We start from the raw sequence: 24,185 nt of genomic DNA on the forward strand, positions 1-24,185 counted from the left end.
AGCAAAGGCAGATATTTTATTTTAAAGAAATCTATTTTTGAAGGACTACAACGGATTCCTCCAGGGTGGGTGACATCACTAACCCTAAAATTTAAATAAACCCCGCCCCCAGGAACATGCAACCAAGAGCACCATCTCATTTGCATTTACGTCTGTGGTCATGAATCTCCTGGTCACCATCTCCTGTCGCTCTCACGTCTGTGGTCATGAAGTCGTTTGAAAGACTGGTGCTAGCCCACCTGAAGGACATCACTGGACCCCTGCTGGATCCCTTTCAGTTTGCTTACAGAGCAAACAGGTCTGTGGATGATGCAGTCAACATGGGACTGCATTATATCCTACAACATCTCGACAGACCAGGGACTTATGCAAGGATCCTCTTTGTGGACTTCAGTTCGGCCTTCAATACCATCATGCCTGGTCTTCTCACAGCCAAACTGACCCAGCTCTCCATACCATCCTCGATCTGTCAGTGGATCACCAGCTTCCTGACGGACCGGCAGCAGCAAGTGAGACTGGGGAAACACACATCCAAGACACTCACAATCAGCACTGGTGCTCCCCAAGGGTGCGTTCTCTCCCCACTGCTCTTCTCCCTGTACACTAATGACTGCACTTCTAAAGACCCCACTGTCAAGCTCCTGAAATTTGCAGACGACACCACTGTCATCGGTCTCATCCGAAACGGTGACGAGTCTGCTTACAGACTGGAGGTTGAACAGCTGGCTGCCTGGTGCAGTTATAACAACCTTGAGCTGAACACGCTCAAAACAGTGGAGATGATCGTGGACTTCAGGAGGAACAGCTCAGCACTCCCCCCACTCACCATCATGAACAGCACTGTGGAAGCAGTGGAGTCATTCAGGTTCCTGGGCACTATCATCTCTCAGGACCTGAAGTGGGACAATCACATTGACTCCACTGTGAAAAAGTGCCAGCAGAGACTGTACTTCCTTCGCCAGCTGAGGAAGTTCAACCTGCCACAGGATCTGCTGATTCAGTTCTACTCAGCCGTCATTGAGTCTGTCTTGTGCGCTTCCATCACTGTCTGGTTTGGTTCAGCTACCAAATCAGACATCAGGAGACTACAACGGACAGTCCGGACTGCGGAGAGGATTATTGGTGCCCCCCTGCCAAACCTCCAGGACCTGTACTCTTCCAGAGTGAGGAAGGGAGCAGGTAAAATCATCACAGACTCCACTCACCCTGGACACCACCTGTTTGAACTGTTACCGTCAAGACGGAGACTCAGATCACTGGCCACAAGAACATCTCGGCACAGGAACAGTTTCTTCCCACAGGCCATTTCCCTCCTGAACAGTTAACACTCCTCCCAAGGCATATGCCTGTAAGTGCAATACTCCCACTGTTTAGTGCAATATCCCACAACTCAGGTGATACTTATATGTAGATTTATTTATTTATAATATTCAAAACACTGTAAATAGGTTCATAATCTGTAAATCTGAAATGTCTATTCTGACTAAACCCAACTGTGATAGTTTTATTCTCATATATTTATATTTTTATTTTTTATTCTTATAATTTTTAGTATTATGTTTCATGTTGTATTTGTATATGTCCACTGGAAGCCTCAGTACCAAAACAAATTCCTTGTGTGTGCAAGCACACTTGGCAATAAAGCTCTTTCTGATTCTGATTTAAAAGGGACATACAAAAGCTGAGCTTTTTTTACTCACCCTTAAAAAGTGAAAATTGTAAGATGCTTAAAAATGATCTGTGCGATATTTTGAGCTAAAACTTCACATACACACTCTGGGGACATCAGAGATTTATTTTACATCTTGTAAAAAGGTGTATTATACCACCCCTTTAAAAAAACAATACTACAAATTAAGGAAAGACCACAGCTATTTTTTGCCTGTTTACATACTGATTGCCTCTGTCCACCCTGGAATTCCCTAAAATCATATTTGTCAAAGAAACATTCAACTAACAATTCACCACAAGTCATTTGTTTTGATTGTGAACTTTACAGAGAAGGGTTACTTTCAACACCTATGAAATCTTTAAACAATTTGTCTTCGGTATGAGTGTCTTGACTTTTACATTAATTTATGGTGCCTGTGCATCACACAGATCCCAGCATATTCTTAAGAGTCACTTTGGGGCACTAACTGAACATAAGTAGATTGGTCAAATATGACAATATTGAAGCCCATTGTTTTGACCCATACAATTGTTTAGGGTAGTATGCAACTGACAAATCGAAAGAAGATAATCTAAAATTACGCCATCATTGATGAGGTGATCAGATGAACATATTTTTTTCTGACAGCCTCATCAGGTAAACATATATTGTTTTCCACAAGCATACAGATTGGTTGCATTCTCTTTTCATTCTTACAGCTTCATCAGGTAAGCATCTTGTCATTCACTCCAGGTAATCAGATTTTATTCTAACAGTCGCATCAGGTAAGCATGATACGGGTATATTTTTTCCACAAGTAATCAGTCAGGTTCAGGTTATCAAAAGATGTGTGACTTTAAAATGGTGGAAGTAAACTAATTAAGTATTTTTAGCTAATGTAACTGCCACCATGGGATCAACAAAAATAGATTACCAAGGCAATGGGAACTAATGCAATGGCAGACTTTGAGCAGCCTGCAATGTATGGTGCATACACGTTATAAATTAAGTCACTTTTTTAAGAAATTTTTGACAGGACTATAAATTTGCACAAAAAAATGCACACAAAAAACAGGACAACTTGAACTTTGCCATTTGAAATGAAAAAAACTTTTTGTCTGGCCCATGAGCTAACTGAGTTATTATAACTTTACCCCCAGTTTCCTCACTACAATAAACCAATTTATTGAAAGATACATACCTTTATCCAGTGTAGCCTACTTGTCAGGAGAATCACCTGTTAAGGACACAGTGTTATGGTTAGTAACTGACCAATGCAAGAAACCAAAAACATAGCAAATAATTTAACTACAACTATAGCCTAATTAAAAATAGTTTCACATTTTATTCTCTCCACAAACACTGCTGATCAGACAGCAAATTGTCTTCAGTTTCAGTTGAAATGTTACTTTGGGTTTGATTTCCCTCTTAGCTCAGATGGGAAAGTGTGCAGGGAACCGCGTCATGCAGAAGGCGGGACTATGGTCACGTAAGATGATTGACAGCTGTAAACCCCTAATGAGCGCTCTAACCGTAACAATACACCGTACAAACTACCTTACTAACGCAAACCATGAAGAAAAACTGATAGCGCGCAGTAAAAATATCGATTTAGTTTTCAAACTAAATAGATATTTCTAAAAATGCACGCACATTTGGACTTAGAGTCCTAACGACGCTGTCAATTGCATCTATGTGAACACAAATAAATTATTATGATATTATAATAATTATTTGCACTATTTGACAAAAAAATTAGCAATTAATGTCACTGCAACTCAGTTTTGTCATTTAGTGGCCAAATATCCACGCTGGAGTCTTAAATCTTTCTAATATGATACTCAGTTTTTAGATCAAGTAAAATATGTTTTAACGTGCAGTGAATTTTAAACAATAAACTAGGGCTGTCAGCGATCTTTTTATAGGTAATGTTGTCAGACACTTAGAATAATAATCTGAGCATGTCAGTGGCAAAGCAACCAGGTTTTGTGGATGTAAATTAAAAGTACGCAATTGCCCATATAACGTACGATATGCCTACAGGCCTGTTAATTATTTCGCCTCTGCAGACTGAAGCGGTCTAAACCTAATAGGCCTACTAGACCGATTTCAAAGATTTTTGTTCCCATCAGTCACTTAAACACAAATACATATTTTTTAAAGAATAAAATAGGGAGGTTGGAAAAAAAACTAACGATGTTAATACCCTACATTATTCATGGGTGCTCTAAAAATCCACGTGCTTACACTAACGTTACATCCCTTTTATTGCTGGATTCTAACGTTAGCTTTAAATTACACTAGAACAAACTTTTTTATCGCCACTTGCAAAGTTTAAATTAATGTTAGGCTACACAACATAATAGCCATGCCAGCGTTGCCACATGGTAATTAACGGTAATTAGAAAATCCATGTACAACAACGCTATCTTCAAATTACATTTAAAGCCTAATTTTTGTATAACAATTCGAGAACTGAAAAGAATGTACAAACCCAAGTAACATTAACTGTTAGCCTACTTTGCTAACTTTATTCTTACCTTAGGTTCAGTCCTCGTGTACCTCTTCGTTTGGAATGCAAGGGGTTTCCAGACCAACAAAGCAGGAAGGGGAGTAATTTTTTGCACTGAGTAAATTAAACAAGGTATTGCTTGTTGTGTGTGTGTACCTAAAAAGATTGGCTGGGATTACTTAGATTAATTTTGTAAAGGAAAAGAATGCACATTGTCTTGTGTTTTGAACAAATGCAGATGAATTCAAAAACAGATATATTATGTAAAGATACAAACGTCACATTTTATTGTTAATATCACACATTTTAATTATATAACATTTACATTCACTCAGATTTATTTTTTTCAGTGTATGAGATGCGCATTCTGCTGTGATCTTTGTTTGGAACTATTTTCGCTGCTGAAACAGAAAAAAAACAGTCAATATTGTGTCTAAAATGTAATTACATTAGTAAAATCTACAAAAGCATTATAGCCAGGTATTTATTGTAAAGTGGTTAAACAACGTTTTTCATGCTTGTGCATATTTGACATGAAAGATTATATCCTAAGGTTAAGGGGAAATTGCCTCTATAAAGGAAAAAATAAGCCATGAGAATCCATTTAAGAAGGCGTATACAAATATGGTGATTTAAATAGGCTACAGCTTAGGCTGCAGAACACTGATGGGAATATTAGTTCTGAATAAATGACATTTACAAGACAAAGATTAGAAACTTTACTGAATGTAACTAGTTGCACCATCACAGTATTTGAAAAGGGTAGAGATTTTATTATAATATTAGGTCAATGTACATGAATGAGTCGCTCGCTGCGCGAGGAAAGTGAGTCGCCAGCTGAGGAAAGTGAGTCGCTCACTGCGTGAGGAGAGTGAGTATATAGATCCACTGACCAGCTTATCAATCGGGAATCTCAGTAGCTAGTGGCTATAGTAAAGTGACTTCCCACGACATGTCATTAGTCTTATTTTTTGGACCTTCCGGCCCGCCATACAATCGCGCTCGGACTCGGCCCACAGCAAACGTGTGTTTTAGGCATGTCACCTGTTTAGATGGTAACTGATATGGTCCACATTTAAAAGGAGATGTGAATAGTTATATTTGAGCAGAAAAACAGATTTTGGCTACATTCAGCCACACTAATGAAAGTAGCATTCATTTTACAGAGATTTTCTGGTGCCATTTTAAATTGCAGAACCATGTAAAAGTATTTACACACACAAAAAAACAAACACAAATAGGGTCAAACGTAGGCACGACTTTTCAGGTTTATCTGTAAATATGAAATTTTTTATTACACGGATCACAATTAAATTGCCTTCATCCAGAGTGTGCAGATTTTTTAGATTGCTCTCTTTTCTAAATCCATTGTCACACAGATGAACACAACTGTGTCTTTCCAGAATGCGTTTGCAAATGATGTTTCAGGTCTCTATGATATGTGAAATTCTCTTCACACTGAAGACACTTGTAAGGCTTCTCTCCAGTGTGAAGTCTCATGTGAATCTCAAGGTTTCCTTTAAGTGTAAAACTCTTTCCACAGTGAGGGCAGGCGAACGGCTTCTCTCCAGTGTGAATTCTCACGTGAGTCTTAAGATTTCCTTTTAGTGAGAAGCTCTTCCCACACAGTTTGCAGGTGTAAGGGCTCACTCCGGTGTGACCACACATGTGGATATTAAGGGATTCTTTATATGTAAAATTCATTCCGCATTGGCTGCAGGTGAAAGGCTTCTCTCCAGTGTGAATTCTCATGTGAGTCTTGAGGCTTACTTTATGAATGAAACTCTTTCTACAGTGAGAGCACATAAAACGCTTCTCTCCAGAGTGACTTATCATGTGATATGTAAGATTTCCTTGTTGTGAGAAGCTCTTCCCACACAGTTTGCAGGTGAAAGGCTTCTCTCCAGTGTGAAGCAGCATGTGAGTCTTGAGACTTACTTTATGACAGAAACTCTTTCCACAGTGATGGCATTTGAAAGGCTTCTCTCCAGTGTGAACTCTCATGTGCGTCTTAAGGTATTTATTGAATCGGAAACTCCTTTCACACTGCTGGCATTTGAAAGGCTTCTCTCCGGAGTAAAATATTACATGCCTTTTAAGGCGCTTTATGTCCGGAAAACTCATTCCACACCGACATAAAAAACAGTCCTCTTTTGATTGAATTCTCCTATGATGATTAAGGGTTTCTGTCTTTTGAGCTCTTTTTTTTGCTGAACTCTTTTCAGTCTGTGAACAACTAAAAGATTTTTCTCCAGTTATGAAATCATGATCTTTTTCTTCCATTGTATTCAGATCTTGACTCTCTTCTTTCAGCAGCATTAGGTCTAAGGTGAACAGAGAAAATACTAGTTAACACCAGTGTAATGGCACAAACAGACATCAAAACATTTAGATATTTACAGCTGCAGTATGTAACTTTTGGCGCTCTAGCAGTTAATAAACAGAACTGCATGAGTCTTACAGAAAAAATTGTAGCCGGAGCTACTTCTTTCCGTTTATGTCTATTAAAAGTCACGCGGTTCTAGGGTACTCGGCAGCTGTACCAGTCTAAAATAGTCTGGATATAAACACTTATTATAGGTGTACTGAAGTGATTCAGGATAAGCCGAAAACATTGTTTGGAAAATGAATTCATGATGTACTCGCTTATATAAATTTTGAACACAAAAAAATTACGGACTGCAACTTTAAAGCAGCAAACAAAATATGTGCTAGATCCTATACCCACTGTAAGACTGGAAAACTGGAAGAGAGGGCTACTCTCTGAAAGAACAAAGGAAATTAACATTTGAACTCTCTCTTGTGAAACTAGCATCACCATTCGCGACACAAGTCTCACCTAAGCAATCCTAATCTACATATTTTTCCCTTGACCCCCCCCCATTCCCTCTTTCTCATGCTGAGATCACCTAAAATTCACCCAAAGATCTATATGGTTTAATGTGAATAATTATCATACAGTATTATACATGTTTGGTATCATTTGAAATGTCTGTGTGACTGGTACAAAAGTCTCATTCCCAAAGAGGTAAACCAAAAGGTAATAAGTTATTAAGAGGTTTAGGGATGATTTGTACACAAAGGAGGGTGTGTCTTCCAGGCAAATGGCATTTTGCTCCCAAAAGGTGTAAACTCGGAATGCAAATTCCCATTGTTAATAAATGTTTCCATGTGGAAGAAGTTTCTGTCTATATAATGAATTGCAACAAGAGGCTCAGCACGATTCTGTAACCCAAACCAGCCACTTCGCATCATGTATTTTATAATGTCAAGGTATTGCATCTTCTCTCTTTATGCCAGAGCATTTGATGTTTTGTATCTACTATCTTTGAACTGATTATGAAATTGGCATGATACATTTACCTGACATTATAAATGTAAACATTTGATTTTATTCTAACTGACTCTGACATTATTTTCAGCAACAAGAAATGAAACCTAAATTGGAATAACATCTTCCAAATTATTTTCTGGTACTCGAAGAGCTGTAAATTAGAGCCTAAAGTTTTAAAATCAGCTAAATGCTTTCTCCATTTTTTTATTCACCTTGTTGTAACAAACTAGCAACACTTGATGAGAATGAGCAAACGACAGAATGAAAATTGTACGTTTGTAAACAATTGGAAAGCATGTGATTTGATAAATGAAAAAGGCAAGTCAATGCATTTGTTTATGATAAGCAAAGTTAGGAGAAACAGAATGATATGATGCAAGTTAAAAGGTCAAGGAAACCTTTTGTTTGGCCAGAATTATACTTACAGCACAAAACAGACTTGCTCTTGATTACAAATAATTAAGAGGTGAGAAGCTTAAATATAGAAACGATACACAGAATGATAGTGAAGTTGTAACTGTATTTTTGTCAAGAAATCAAATGATTTAATGTATCTGAGAGTGGTTCATAACAGAGCACATGGCAAAACCCACTCAGAGAACGCAAACTTTTTCTCCCCATTTCATGGGAGCTGTTTAACCTCACAACAGGATTCACTAACTCTGAACTTTTATAAATTGTTTCATTTGAATTCATTCTGAACTACTCAGAAATTGTTTTCCCCAGTAGATTAAACGGATTTGTATGTTACCGCAATTTTTGCGTCAGACTGACGACTAATATTTGGCACTAATTTAAGTGTTTTTTTTTTTTTTTGCAGAGATAAGTTATTTCCTAGCCTGGTTAAAACCAGACCATTCTCAGTTGTAACAGAGTTATGGTCTGGCAAAGCGTTATAGACAAATCATTTCCAGAGGGGCGTCACCAACGGACGTCGCGGATAGACCTAAACCCAATCAGAGCGATGAAGATGACGTATGCAGAGCGGCGGAGAAACATCTCCGAGTGTTGTTCTTTGCTCGGGTTTTAACTAAAAGGAAACGTTCAAATCGCTTAAAACAGACGCGATAGCTGATTCGAACGAGTGATGTTCGACAGCGGCATCCATCTTTGTAATGTAGGCTACAAAATCTGCTTCAAAATCCCAGTGCTGTCGTCATCGTGTAAATCCCGCCCCAACGTTTCTGATTGGTGCCTCGATTTCGGCGGATTGGAAATGGGCTTGAATGAGCTCTTTGCCAGACTAACTTTCAGAGCAAATCTAAATTTGCCGGAAGTTGTCTGGGTTTTCCCAGGCTAGTTATTTCCGTTTAGAGCGGCAAAAATGCTGCTTGACTAACCTAAATCTGGGTGCGTCTGTTTTACTTCCGTTTTAATTTAATGTTATTTTAGATAAGCGTAAGTGAGAAACCACGGCATGGCTAATCCAAAGCTATTATAAGAGATGTAAAGTTGGTTGACTTAGGCCTTGTCCACACGGACACGGGTATTTTTATAACTCTCGGACACACTCGGCCTCTCTCGCCAATCTCGGACACACTGGGCCTCTCTCGCGCTCGCGGAGTTTGCTTCGCTTTTGTCCAGTCCGGCGCCTCATAGTTCTGCTCCGCTCTCAACTTTTTTTAAACTTATACTCAAACATCTCTGCGAATTATTGACTGGCGTAATAATCGCACGACACAACGAAACGATAATGAAATTCGTTGCCAACTATTTTAATAATTGAGTTTAATCGATTCGTTGTTGCAGCCCTAGATTTGACCATGCGCTCAGCGTGTGGGTATAGTTCATTGGATGTTACCAAATAACCAAATAATCCTTGACTGGGGTGCACCAACTAAAATTGAATCTGATCGAGGAAGTATAATTACAAGCAGGGTATGAAATGTTAAACATCAGGCAGCCGTACCACAGCCTTTTGCAGATCACAAAAGATCTGCACTAACCAAATGTAGCAGCACGGACAACACAGACCTCCAGTCACAGCACATTCACACTCCAGGATCATCCGTTGAGGCAGGGGCTAAAGACTGTGAACACCAGAAAATCAGCCGGTCCGGATGATGTAATCGGAAAAGTACTCTGTGCCTGTGCTGACCAGTTAGTGGGAGTCTTGACTAGATTGTCAACCTCTCACTGTCACAGGCTACCATCCCCCAGTGCCTGAAGTCAGCTACCATCATTCCTGTCCCAAAGTCTTCTGCCCCAACGACTACAGACCTATTGCCTTAACATCAGTAGTTATGAAATGCTTAGAGAGGCTCATCTTGCACCACATCAAGGCCTTGCTCCCCTCAAACCTGGACCCACATCAGTTCACCTACAGAGCTAACAGATCAACGGATGACGCCATCGCTACTCTTCACACAGCACATAGCCACCTGGAGCAACCAGGGAGCTACGTCAGGATGCTGTTCATAGATTACAGCTCGGCATTTAACACCATTGTCCCTGACATCCTGGTGGATAAGCTGATCAACATCGCTCTCCCCCCCTCCACCTGTGCCTGGATCAAGAACTTCCTGACTGACCGCCCTCAAACGGTTAAGATAGGCACCAACTGCTCCTCCACCCTGACCCTCGGCACAAGCTCCCCCCAGGGCTGCGTGCTGAGCCCTCTCCTGTATTCCCTGTACACGCATGCCTGTACATCCATCCACCCCTTCAATAACATCATTAAATTTGTGGATGACACTACGGTCATCGGCCTCATCAGCGGAGGGGATGAGACTGCGTACAGGGACGAGGTTTGCAGGTTGGTGCTCCGAACACAACGTCCTGCTCAACACCAGCAAAAATAAGGAGATAGTCATAGACTTCAAGATACACAAGGGGGAACCAGCCCCACTGAGTATCAACGGGGACTGTGTTCAGCAGGTGTCCTCCTACAAATTCCTTGGGACATATATAGCCGATGACCTCTCCTGGACTGCCAACACATCTGCGGTGGTAAAAAAGGCCAGACAACGACTCCACTTTCTAAGGATACTTAGAGGGAACCATCTGGAAGAAAAACTGTTAGTGGCTTTTTACCGCAGCACTATTGAGAGTGTCCTGACATACTGCATTACGGTCTGGTATGCTAACTGTAAAATGGCGGACAGAAAGAACCTGCAGTGGGTCATAAAGACAGCACAACACATCACTGGCAGTCCCCTACCCTCGCTAGAAGACATCGCCAGCATGCTGTTTCTCAGAAGAGCTAGGGCAATCACTGCCGACCTCTCACACCCAGGACAGCATCTGTTCAATCTCATGCCTTCTGGTACAGGTGCCTTAAGAGCAGGACCAATAGACTCAATAACAGTTTTTTTCCTTGGGCCATTAGGTCCCTAAATTCATAAAGTGTTTGTGTGCAATGATGTTTAAATGATGTATATATGCAAAATATTTATATTGCTTACTTCTCTCTTTTTAATGTTTATAAATTTATTATGCACTGGCCGAAGATGCACTGCAATTTCATTCTATTAATTGATGTGCAATAACAATAAAGATTCTTATCTTATATGGGAATGACACCATAAAACAGCAAATGGAAAACAGGCAACACCAAAACAGGTGAACAAATTTCTGCCCACAGATCTGGCTGTAATGAGAACAACTTGAAGTAAAGCCATGAGCATCGACCCATTGGATCTCATGACAATGTGAAATTTCCCCAATCCGATCCAACTTTATTTGTAAAGCACATTTACAACAACCAGCTTGACCAAAGTGCTGGACATTGACATGTTTTCAGATAGATTATAAATACATGAGTAACAAAAACAAACATTTAAAACAAAGGACAAACTAGAAAATAAAAATGCAGAATACAACTCTCAAGCAGGTTTAAAGGCCAATGAATAAAATTTAGTTTTAAATGGTGATTTAAAAATGTGAAGGCTGGGGGCCAATCTGACATGCAGAGGCAAATGATTCCACAGCCTTGGGGCCACGACTGAAAATGCTTGATCTCCCCTATTTTTGAGCCCCGCTCTAGGGACAACAAAGAGTAGCTGGTCAGCAGATCTTAATGACCTCAAAGGAGCGTGCGGCTTCAGTAGTTCGGAGATATAAGCTGGCATTTGACCATAAAGAGATTTAAAAACAAACAACAGAATCTTAAATGTATTCTAAAGCAAACCGGTAGCCAATGAAGGGAGGCAAGAACAGGCGTAATGTGATCTCATTTATGAGTTCCAGTAAGGAGTCGAGCGGCAGCATTTTGAACCATTTGTAATCTGGAGAGGGAGACTTGGTTAACATCTACATAAAGCATTACAATAATCCAGGCGAGTTGGGATAAAAGCATGTATAGCCCTCTCAAAATCAGTGAAAGATAAAAATGGCTTCAGTTTGGTAAGCAACCTGAGTTGAAAGAAACTAGCTTTTAAAACGGAATTTATCTGCTTCTCTTGTTGAAAATCACTTTCCATCTTAACACCAAGGTTAGTTACCATGTACTTGACATAGGGTGCATTGGGACCCAGGTCCAATTGGGAGGCATTAGTAGAACTGCTGGGTCTAAATATCATGACTTCGGTTTAACTTTCATTAAAATGTAAAATGTTTAAAGCCATCCAGACTTTAATGTCATAAAAACAATCTAACAGTCTTTTTATGGAATTATCACCCTTACTTTTTATATTCCAATCTTTAGCAGAAATGCTCAGTTGAGCCATAGTAGAGATCACAAAATAGCTGCTCCTTTCAGCTGCAGGAGCCAGGCAGAAGTACCATGTCTACCGGGATGAAGAGAAGAGAAAATGAACAGCAAGCTGTTGCCTTGAAGAGGAAGGCCCTCACAAATGAGCTAGATCAGGGATGGGCAACTTATTTTCTATTGCAGTTCAGTGGGAACTGTTGGATTTGGTGATTAAGGTCAGATTGCTTGAAGATTCAGCGTTGTCAGCGAAGATTTGAAGACTTAAATCTTAATTCATCTGCTGATCTCTCAAGAGCTAAATTGTCTGCCTCTTTTGCCGTTCAGCAGAAACTGTTGGATTTAGATACAATTGTTCGGATTGAGCCTATCTGCAACGCGGCGGGAACTACGTCATCAACGCTCGAAAAAAAACGTTTAGGTTTTAAAAGATTTAAACACCCAGGATACGCACACATAAGGACCATTTTAAACAATAATATGACACAAAGACATAAATGTCATTCAACATACAATACAATTTGAACTATCCTCCTTCGCACGGTCGCTTTGTAAACAGTGGGGCGGTACTTCCGCCGGCGCCGGTGACATTGAGCGTGACCTTTCAACGTGATGACGTAGTTCCCGGCGCGTTGCAGATAAGCTCAATCTGAACAATTGTAGTTAAAAAGTATATATACATATTTTTCGTTTCGCTAGATAAGACCCTCTTCCTCAGCTGCGATCATCCACAGCCCGTTAAGCACTTCAAAGACCTTTGAAACTGCATTGATTCATTTGGACTTCAAAACGCTGGTTGCCATTGAAATCCATTTTTCAAAGAAAAATCCAGAAATGTTTTCCTCAAAAAACTTAATTTCTCTTCCACTGAGGAAAGAAAGACATGGATATCTTGGATGGCATAGGGGTGAGTAAATTATTAGGAAATTTAAATTTTGAGGTGAACTAATCCTTTAATACGCCAATATAAGCCTTCTCATTAAATTATTCTTATTGTGTTTTATTAGTAACAAATTTGGGGAGAGGATACATATTCCAAAACTTTCTGCAAATACAGTATGAGAATTAACAGCACAATAACTAGAAATGTTTACCATAGAAATTATACAATTTGCATGCATACAAAATTAGTGGAAAAAGACAAATTTTTCTCAAGATGTTTCCAACTCTAACTTTGAAACATTTGTTATATATATATATATATATGTTCTTCTTTTTCTTTCTTAACCTTTATTTAAATAGGACAATCCCATTGAGGTTAAAACCCCTTTTACAAGTGGGACCTAGTCAAGACAGGGTCAGATAGCAGGATTAAACAGATAACAAGCACAAGGAACCAAACGCAACATCATCATTAGACAACAGCAAACACAGAAAAACAAGTCACCACGACACAATGTTATACAACACCGAAACACAGCATAACACCACAAACATATAAGTATTTCATAATACCCTACATGGTACTGTTCACATAAATAACATTATTTGATCATAGGTTTAGTTGATAGAATTAGCAAAGCAGCTGCAATTAGCAGTAACCACCTCCTTTATTCTATGTTTAAAATCATTTAGAGAGATGAGGGATTGTAGTTTGAGTTTAGTCTGTACATCATTCCAAGATCAAGGGCCATAATGGAACAAGCTTAGCTTTCCAGCCTCTGTTCTAATAGCAGGCACTTTGAACTGTAGACAGTTCTGTGACCTGAGATTATGATAACTTCGATATAATAAAAATTTCATATTTAAATAATTTGGAAGTTTTCCTAAAATGACCTTATAAATTAATATATACCAGTGTTCAAGCCTTCGCAGATGAAGAGATGAACATCCTACCAAACTATACAATAAACAATGATGTGTCCTAAAACTAGAGTTAGTGACATATCTAAGAGCTGAGTGATAAAGGTGGTCCAATTTGGACAAACTGGACAGAGAGGCAAACCTATTGATTGTATCCCCATAATCTATCTGTGACAGAAATAGGCCAGCAACTAAGCGTTTTCGTGAAGCCAAGGAGAAACAGGACTTTAGCCTATACAGAAAACCCAATGTGAATTTTAATTTCTTTGCAAGATAATCAACATATTTAAAAATACGTTTTTTATACATCCAAATTCCCAGATATTTATAATTATCTACAGACTGGATACAGACTCCATCCAGTGAAGCGATGGAGAGAGGTGGCAACTTTAATCGCCCCGTATTAAAAACCATAACTTTAGTTTAATGTGGGTTTAACAGCAGCTTCAAATCTATTAGCGCATGTTGCAGTGTGTCAAAATCTGCTTGCACATTTGCAAAGGCCAACTCAGCTGTGGGGGCACAGGAGTACATAACTGTATCATCTGCATACAGATAATACTTACAAAATGTAAAATTATCACAAATATTATTGATATAAATTAGGAAAAGCAAGGGTCCCAAGACTGAACCTTGTGGAACACCCTTCGTAACAAAGACTGGGTTTGACAATTCATTTCCATTTTTAACCATTTGTGAACGATTGGACAAATAGCTATGAAACCATTTGACCGCATTACATCCAATGCCAGATCTCAGCAAGGTGTTAACAAGCAATGGATGGTCCACAGTATCAAAAGCCTTTGTGAGGTCTATGAACAGAGAAACACAAATACATTTTTTATCTATAGCCTCTTGGAGGTCATCCATGACTTTTAACGTGGCGGTTATTGTACTATGCCCTGACCTGAACCCAGATTGCAAATCATTTAAAATGTTATGCGAGTGCAAGTATGATTTAAGTTGGATGGCAACTAATGACTCCAAAATATTTGAAAGAACAGAAAGATTGGAGATAGGTCTGAAATTGTTCATATTGTATAGATCGCCAGCTTTGAATAGGGGTGTAATATAAGCTTGCTTCCAGATGGTTGGAACCTGGTTAAAACATAATGTCATGTTAAAAATATGAGTAATAGGCTCAGCTGTGACCGGAGCAGCCACCTTTAACAAAAAGGGATCCAGATCAATCAGGTCCAGGTTTTTAGGGTCTACTGAATTTAGAACGTCTTGAACTTGAAATGCTTCAAAGTTAAATGAGAAAGCAGAGGACGAGGATGTACTAGATGGCAAAAAAACATTTTTAATGATTAAATGAGATTGATGGAAGCTGCTGAACAAATAAATGACCTGCCTTCTCAGAATGATCATTAAAAGAATTTAATATGTCGTTTTTATCTGTGATAGTTACATTTCCAATATTCAATTGTTGTGGAAAGTCCGAAGCTTTTTTGTTCTGCAATACTTTAATTGTTTTCCAGAATTTAGATGGATTATTAAAATTATCATTAATTGAGGTAAGATAATAATTTGATTTAGAGGTCCGAATGGCTGAGGTACATTTATTCCTCAAAGTTCTGAAGAGTTGCCAATCTACATTACTCCTGGTCCTCCTAGCTAGGGACCACTGTTTATTTCTTAATTGAATTAACTGGGCTAGTTCTTGAGAAAACCAAGGATTATCCCTGTTCTTTATTCTATGCTTTTTGAAAGGAGCGTGTTTATTTGCGATCAATAGAAATTGTTGCTGAAAAAAAGCAACAGCTTCATCTACGTTAGGAATCAGTATAACACGATCCCAATTTAGTCTTGCCAAATCAGATAAAAATGCCTGCTCTGAGAAGTGTTTAAAATAGCGTCTTAAAACAGTGAGACCCTTAAGTTTAGGTGTTTCTCACACATCCTATTACACAATGGTCACTCATATCATTTGCGAACACACCTATTGCTGTATATTTATGAGCCCTGTTGGTGAGAAAGACATCCAACAGGGTGTCACTATTAAGCTTAGGTGGATTTAGTCTGGTGGGGCTGTCAATAAGTTGTACTAAGTTTAAAGAATTACAGACCTACTTAAAATTATCTGATTTGTCACTGAGCCAATTCCAATTTAAGTCACCAAATAAAATTATTTCGGAATTATTTAACCTAGACAACACTTCAGTTAGAGTCGACAATGTTTCATTAACAGCAGAAGGAGGCCTATAGCAACCAATGATAGTAAATGGAGCATTTGCTACCTTAATGTCTAAGGCAATAAGTTAAAACTGTTTTGGGATTGACTGGGAAAGTAAAACAGACGCAGGAAATTTTTGAGATGCATAAATAGCTACACCTCCTGCACGCCCTTTTTCGATCTGTTCTATAAACATTATAACCACCTACACAAATAACATCATCAGGAACAGAGGGTTTAAGCTAAGTTTCAGAGATCACAACAATATCTGGATTAGCAGACATGAACCACGTTTTCAATAAATCCAGTTTAGGTAATAAACTTCTAGCGTTGATGTGTAGAAAACCAATTCCATACCTATTAGCAAATTCAGTAGGCATTGAAAGATGATGTAAATTTAATGAAGTGGACAGGGGGCCCGGGTTTACATTAACATTGCCAGAGACAAATAAAAGCAATAAAATCAATGTTCGTGAAAGGGACTTATTAACATTTAAAGAAGATTTGTGATCGGAGGAAATCCTTAGGCAGCCGTAAGAAATAACTGTTTCAAACGCCAGCAAGGCATGAGGGAAAACGTTCCTTATATGATCAATTATTAATACATTGAGAAGTTGATTTGTGGTAAAATTAGTCGCGAATTGCCGACACAATGGAAGATCATAGACCTCCATAGAGAATGAACGATGTATACAGCAATGACATGACAGTGGCATACATGCAAGGCAAACTAAATAAAATAAGTATGTTCATAAATTTGACAGTCATTGTTAAAATCCAAAAATATCACATCCAACGTCCAGAGATAAAAAAGGAAATCGCAGCAGAGGGTGAGAAGGGAGAGGAGCAGTCACCTGAGATTTATGTCCAGCGCTAAGCCTCCAACGCTCAACGACCGGAGTCAACACACAAATGCACAGCGGCCTCGGAACAGAAAGTGTAGTTGCTCTGGCAGATCCATTAAGTCCTGCGATCGAAATCCCGCGATGGGCCAGCTCAAATGTAAGGTCTAACAGTCAGATGAAAAAAAAAAAGTCCTCCAACTCTTTTGCTGCTCGCACCATCAGAGACGACCATCTGCAGCCACTTTCAAATGAACCATCCTTGGAGTTGTTATGGGTGCACCCGGAATTTGCTCAGCCGGCTGACCCACTCAGCGCACGTTGTCACCCTGGCCGAACCCTCGACTGATGAAATTACTCCTTAATTTCAACAATAAAACTACAATTCGGCAACTCTCCAAAAGACCCTCAGGACATAAAAACGTTTAAAATTGCTTAAAACCCGAGAATAAACCCGAGACAGGACTCCCAAAAACAGACACGCACACCAAACTGCTATCACACCGCCATCTTGATCTCCAAAAATCTCACACATATACATATATATATGTGTGTATGTATGTATGTATGTATGTATGTATGTGTGTTTGTGTAAGTGTCCATCTATGAACCGCACCTTTGTTAAGTGAAAACCACCTTTAGTCAGCGAGTCATGGTTTGCTGTTTGTTCGATGACTTGATCACATGCTGTGTAAGCAAAGCCATATGTTTGCTGTTTTAGGTGACAAAATCCCCTGATTAGAGCTGGCGGTTTATGTTTGGATGAGTGTATCCTTAACTGACCCTTTCCATCCAGTACATTGACAGGTAGCGGGCATAGTTGATCCCGTCATAACAGAAGAACCAAGGCATAATAGAAAGCACACTTGATGGGTGTAGACTCCAGTTTGCCTCTCGTGTTCCTCTGATGAAGAGAAGATCTTCAACCATTGCAATTTATGTGCACCAAAAGCGGAATGTCTTGTTTGTGGTGTTTATTTTATTTAATGAAATCTTCATACCCTTTCATTATCCTTTGAAAGTTCTCAGACATAACCAAATCATCAAATTCTTCACCAGGGAAAGCAGTCTGCAGATCAACAGCAGTCTTAACAGCAACTTCACGGCTGTGTGAAATTCCCCCATTCGAAGGACGAGCCATTATGAAATGTTTTGTTAGTCCAACAAATCTCTTGGTTTTTTGAGTATATGGCCTGATCCATTACTAACACAATTTCGTTCTGCTTCAGTTTTTCTGCTATAGCTATGGAACGTGTAAGGAGGATGTTTTCCGTGTTTAAGTCTGTTGGACTGGCATCAATGACAGGCAGGTAACCGATGTTAGATTATGGTGGAATTGCACCTCTCTACAGCAGTGCATTGTAGCCAGTCCATCCAGGAAAAACACTTCTTTGGACTTCTTGAGTCTTCATGAAGAAGTAAGCACTGTCCATTGTCCTTCTTGTCGCCTGCACAGGAATGTAGATCTCATATCCAACTTCAATTCTAGACCTAAAACATTCTGGACCGGCCCTTTTTCCTCTTGTAAGGAGGTCAATTTGGATAGGAGGATTTTGAATGGACCTTTTCCTGCTTTTCTACATGATACAAATTCTGATGTAGGTACATCACTAGAGGTGGGCCTCTGAATTATGATGCCGTTGGTGTTATGCGTTGTGCCCTTTCCTGACAGCGTTTCCTCCCCAAAGTCATTGTTGTCCCAAACAAGGGTTGCAGAGATTTCAGGTACAATGCTTGGTGGGATGTATGTACCACCTCTTTCAAGCTGCAGCTCTGCGAGAGGAGTGTTATGCTCAAGCACTTGGGAGAGTGAGCTACAGTGCCCAAGACCATTCAAAATCCCAATTACCTGTGCTGAGCCAGTCATATGCCTAACCGCCATGGCTAGCGCAGTATGTTTTGGCATGAGGCACCTCATGGCAAAATTCATGATGTCCAATCTTCTGCTTCTTATCCACACCAACACTGACACGCTGAACACCGAATTGAAACTCTGAAGTAGTACCTCTTATCCAAGCAATAACATTGTACAACTTGGGTGATATCATTCTCAAGGCAGTATCAAGGTTGAGGTCTTGGGCTGTTGGTGGCCATGGCAGTTTAGCTATACATTTGCATTTGTCCTGTATGATCTCCTTGAGAGACATGACTGCATCATACAGAAGTCTCTCATAAGTCTGCCCCTCCACAACCCGGCTTGGCTCAGTGTTATCCTCATTGTCGTCATCACTTTGGTCTGATGATGATGACTGCTGTGTTGCTTCATCAGGGATAACCTCCTCAGCACACAAGTCTTCAACAAATACTAAATATTTTGATGACTTCAAAAACTTTAGGCAAGGATGTGTCTTTTAAAGCCTAGCCTTTAAATGACAGACTGTGTATGCTGAAATGTCAGTGCCCTCTATTTCCTTAACTATTGCCTTAAAAGTTAATGTAGGGGACAAGTAGCAAACCAAGTGCTTGAGACAGCCTGAGAACTTTGCGCTTCTTCAATATCCTCTCTTCCACCACTGACTTACAGAAATGGTCATAGCCTGCCTGATATGGGTTGTCTTCACAACCTTGAGTGTGGTTTTTATAAAGATAAGATGTGTAGCACGTGTAGCGTTTGTAACAGCTTTGATGATACATGGCCTCTGAGCCAACCAGGTCTCTCCCACGGATATGGATGAGGATATGGATATTATATTTTCTATCTGAAGACGTCTAGAATGTGTATCCCATTATCCCTGGGAGACAGTGTGAAAAACCGATCCATTGCCGAGATTCTAAGATTTTGGTTAACTAAGATCATTTTTATGCATTGTATGAGAATGAGATTGGCTGACCAAGTCAAATATAAATTGTTATTTAAACAGGCACATAACAGACATCTTACAGTTTTTTTATTGCTGTTTCTTGTAAAAAAGAAAAAAGGCAAAGAATTCTTGGTTTATATTATACACTTTATTCTAGTTAGAGTAGTTTTCTAATTAGAGTAGTTTTCCTGCTTTTTGCAAAGAAGAATGCTTGCTTTTTCCCCCGTAAAAAAGGACTACACTTTTTAATAAAATGAGGAACTGCTGTTGTGTTGTTAACCAGATGAGACTTTTGGAATTAAGCTGTAGGTTTAATTTGATTTTTGCGGTTCTCTGGGTGTTCAAATTTCAGACAGCTGCCTTGACAAATTGGGGTGAATCAAAAAACTGAAGGAATGACTGCAGAAAAAAGACGAGGAAGTGGGCCTTCAGCCTTCCTCCAGAAAGAGGAAGTTGACACTTTTGAGGGGCAGCATGGAAAGAGACTGATTCAGTGAAGGAAAAGGTGAAAAGTTTACTTGAGACTTTTCCTAAGGACAATTTTGCCAAGCATTATGCAATTTTGTGGCAGGATGGATCAAAAGCCAGACCGAGGAAAGAAACAACGGAGCCCATATACCACAACACCAGGCCTTTGAGTGCCATCACAGGCTGACGTTGGGCTGGGCGATATGAACCAAAAGTCATATCCCAGTATATTTAGGCTGAATATCGATATAAAATATATATCCCAATATTTTTCTGCAAAGTGAGAGCAAATGTTTAGTCAAAGTCAAATATGACGTCTCAAGTAGTTTTATTGAAACCGGCTATTTCAGTGAACAGTTGCAAAATCAAATGAATAAATAATAAACCGGTTTCTTCACCTGGTTCATAATTAAATGCTCAGCTGTTCAAATAACAATAAAATGTAAACATAAATACTGTTTAACAACAGGAGTACCTTTTTTTTAAATCAAAGCTCCATTAGTTGCACATTTCAATAAAAAATATCTTAAATTAAAATAGCCTATAAAATAAAATAGGCCCATCTTTTTCTGGAATAAATATATTTATATGAGAAAAGTACAATATAAAAAAACTTTTTAGTTTGACAACTATAAATGGCCTATTATTTAGTATTTAGGTCAAAAAAATATGTTAAGACTAAATAGATTAAAAAAGCCACCACTACTGGTCACATCTATGGTTAGATTGATTTGTTTAGATCCAGTGAAGTAGTGTCCCACCACTTTTTCTCAGGGTCGATATTGTCCCCCACCACTTTTTGAAACATTGAGGCACGGATGTACCTAATACAAATAAAATAAAACATCTCCAGTTAAAGGGATAGTTCACCCAAAAATGTAATCCCCCAGTATTTACTCACCCTCATGTTGTTCCAACCCCGTAAGACTTAAGATATTTTTGATTAAATCTGAGAGCTGGATCACTCCTCCATAGGCTTCTAAGGGATTGAGACTTGCCAGCCCCGAAAAGTTATTAAAGACATTGTTAAAATAGTCCAAGTGACTACAGTGGCTCAATCTTAAGTTTATCAAGAGACGAGAATTCTTTTTGTGCACAAAAATAACGACTTTATTTCCTTCTCTATGGGCCTCTAGTCAGTTAACTTAGTGTAATTGCGTAGAGCTACGTCACACGTAGGCTCACTATTGGCCGACGCTGGTCATGTGTGTGATGCGTGTGACGTATAACAACAGAAGCTCTATGCTTTTACACTATTGAACCGACTCGAGGCTACATAAGTCATAAATTATGTAGAGGACACAAAGTAAAAAACCTAGACCGAGAAAAATGTGACCCAAACATGTTACATTTTAACTAAAAATGAATCTAAACAATTTAGATATTTCAGCTAAAATAGAGTAGTTACTCATACAGCAAAATTCTGAAAGACATTCTTAATTCACAATGAAGTTACAGATTCAATGATCTGAATCAATGGATCCATTATGAACTATTCTGCATTGACAAAAAATAGTGGCAGGACATGTTATGCCCATCAGTTAATTCTGAAAAAAAAAAAGGATGGTGGGAAGATAAGTAGTTAAAGATTAAATGGCATGTCAGCAGCTAAGGCTATTCTCATGGCAAGAGCTGGGTTAAACAGAGTTAATTTTAAAATAATAACATTGTTTGAAACATCAACTGTAGACGTTCGGGGACGCCATTGTAGACGAGACCCAGAGAAACTACCGTCGACTGTAGACGGGGACGTCGATTTTATATTTTAAAATGCAATTTATTCCTGTGATCAAAATTTTCAGCATCATTACTCCAGTTTCATAATACAAATGTTCAATACGAGAGTAGGATCTTCTCATGTTTGCTTGAATGCAGTATTATTATTTGTCTGAACTCAACATGTCTGTCCACATGAGGGACCTGCTCCAAGTTAAATAAAACCACTTTAATTTCTCAGAAAATATTATTCATTTCTGTAGAGCTGGACATTTTAAAAAGGATCAAATGACTTGAGTTCAGCTTTGAGAATGAAACCAACCTGTTTGTTCCTCTGTCTCTTCATATTTCACACTGAATGTTTCTTCACTCTTCATGTCTTCACTTTTCTCGTTAATGAATGCCATCTTTGTTTGTTCCTCTGTATCTTCTTGTTTCTCACTGCTTGCTTCTTCAATCTTCATTTCTTCACTTTCCTCTTTAATAAATGCCATCTTTAACTATAGTGGGTCACTTCATCAGAGGTTTTTCTGTGTGTTAAGACAATATTGAAAATGACAAAACAAAGATGAGAAAAGGCTAATTAACAGAAGGAAAAATAAATCCAAACTAAATCAATCAGCTCCCTAGTTCAAACAACCACCATAGCTCCATAATTACTACAAATAAAACAAACAAAAAAACATCCATTGTAGGTAAACCATGGTAATCACAAATTAACCATGGTTTTGCTACACTGTAATAGTTTAAACATGGTATTTGTAGTAAAACTTTAGTTATGCAAATGGTAATCAATCCAAAATTCAATCATCCAAAAAAACATGGTTACTACACTTTTACTGTAATAAAGCCATGGGTAATTTCCTGACTAAAAAGAACACGATACCGTTCAGTTTATTAGTTTAAAGTTTGTATTTAATTATTTGTATATTATATTTAATAGACTCCATTTTCAAGAAACATTTACAGCTAGTTTGTAAAAGTTTTAATTAATAGCACTTGTGTTTGTTTTCTCGTTGCATTTACCCTGTTTTGACCAGCATGTCTCGTCAACGATTAGCGATTCAAATCACTGAATCATTACGTGAATCACTTGATTCAATTGACTCGGAGTATCAAAAACCTCATCATAACTTTCTCTAGTGACCAAATTCGTGTTCACTATAAACTGATTCACAATATACAACGCAAAATGAGACGCACATGTTCTGTTACTCATGTATGTGCTTTACTCACAGAAAATAAAGTTCATTAATGATAGATAAAGCAATACAATTGTATATTGTGCATTTAATGCAGACTAATTCCTTTAATATCGCCTCTAATAATTATAAAAGTGGCTGAATATTTATTTTTTATCTATTATTTTTTATCTATTCGAATACGTTAAATGCTTAAAAACACAAACCTTTCTTCAGCGGAATCACAACAGATAGGTGGTCGCGGCGCAGATCTATGACGTCACATCGTCAAACTAAAATAAAAGTCCCGGTCACAAGCCGCTATCCAAAGTCACAATAGTACATAGAAATTTAAATGCAAAACACACACACATGGTAAAAACAATCAGAAATAAATAAAGTATTCATATTTGAATCCTTGGAGAAATGCATGTTGTCTAATGATGCTCTGATAGAGTTTGTAGCACATCTTGTGAAATTCTGTGCTGTTTGGGGGCAGAAATAATTTATACCAGGGGTTGGTAACTTATTTTTCAGTAACAAGACATTTTTAAATTAACGTTTGGATGTATTTTTCTAATGTGCCACAGCTAAAACTATAATTATTATACAATAATCAATTTTAATAAAATCAAACCTTTATTTGGGCCACAGATAAACACAAATTTAAATTGTGCCAAATTAATTATGTTTATCCTCTTTGATTAATTTTCTTGGCTTTGTAAATTAGTCGTATAAAAGTAGTTGATGACCAGGATGAGGAGCAGAGACAAAGAGAGACGAAGAGGATGAACTGGTGGAGTTAATCAGAGAAGAAGACATGAGGTTTCAGAGAGAGACAGAGAAGAAGAGGAGAGCAGGGAGAGGATAGACAGACTCTTCTCTCTACTTGAGAGATTGATTAAAAAATATTAACGGAGCAATTCCAAGAGGGACCATCGGTGCTCTGGCTCCAAATATATATGTATTTTTTATATATTAAATGAAATAAAATAAAATGCATTGTTTTATTTGCAGTGTTTTTTAAAACTATTTACAACATTAAAAATGAGT

General features: G+C 38.4%; 3 protein-coding genes across 3 annotated transcripts in view; all 3 read right to left on the reverse strand.

Moving 5' to 3' along the window:
* Window positions 1-24,185, reverse strand: part of LOC143741621 (uncharacterized) — a 399,552-nt gene that overhangs the window by 289,994 nt on the left and 85,373 nt on the right. The window lies entirely within an intron of this gene.
* Window positions 1-24,185, reverse strand: part of LOC143741618 (uncharacterized) — a 548,742-nt gene that overhangs the window by 151,303 nt on the left and 373,254 nt on the right. The gene's annotated exons all lie outside the window — the stretch shown is intronic.
* LOC143741616 (uncharacterized) lies at window positions 4,428-23,428 on the reverse strand. Its single transcript, XM_077233879.1, has 3 exons — window positions 23,360-23,428; window positions 22,274-22,481; window positions 4,428-6,487 (listed from the first exon to the last, which is right to left on the reverse strand). Exons 2-3 carry the CDS (start codon window positions 22,443-22,445, stop codon window positions 5,535-5,537), a joined length of 1,125 nt encoding a protein of 374 aa, XP_077089994.1. The 5' UTR covers window positions 22,446-22,481; window positions 23,360-23,428; the 3' UTR covers window positions 4,428-5,534.

This window comes from Siphateles boraxobius, unplaced genomic scaffold, assembly GCF_051911475.1.
Source record: "Siphateles boraxobius isolate OS27281-9 unplaced genomic scaffold, OSU_SipBor_1 19, whole genome shotgun sequence".
In the NCBI taxonomy this organism is placed as follows: Eukaryota; Metazoa; Chordata; class Actinopteri; order Cypriniformes; family Leuciscidae; genus Siphateles; species Siphateles boraxobius.

Bases quoted from the DNA above. Each gene is read 5' to 3' on its own strand.
- LOC143741616 (XM_077233879.1), bottom strand. From the start codon at position 22,445: ATGGCATTTATTAAAGAGGAAAGTGAAGAAATGAAGATTGAAGAAGCA. The intron at 6,488-22,273 runs GTTGGTTTCATT...TGTTCACCTTAG, and splicing joins AGAGACAGAGGAACAAACAG to ACCTAATGCTGCTGAAAGAA.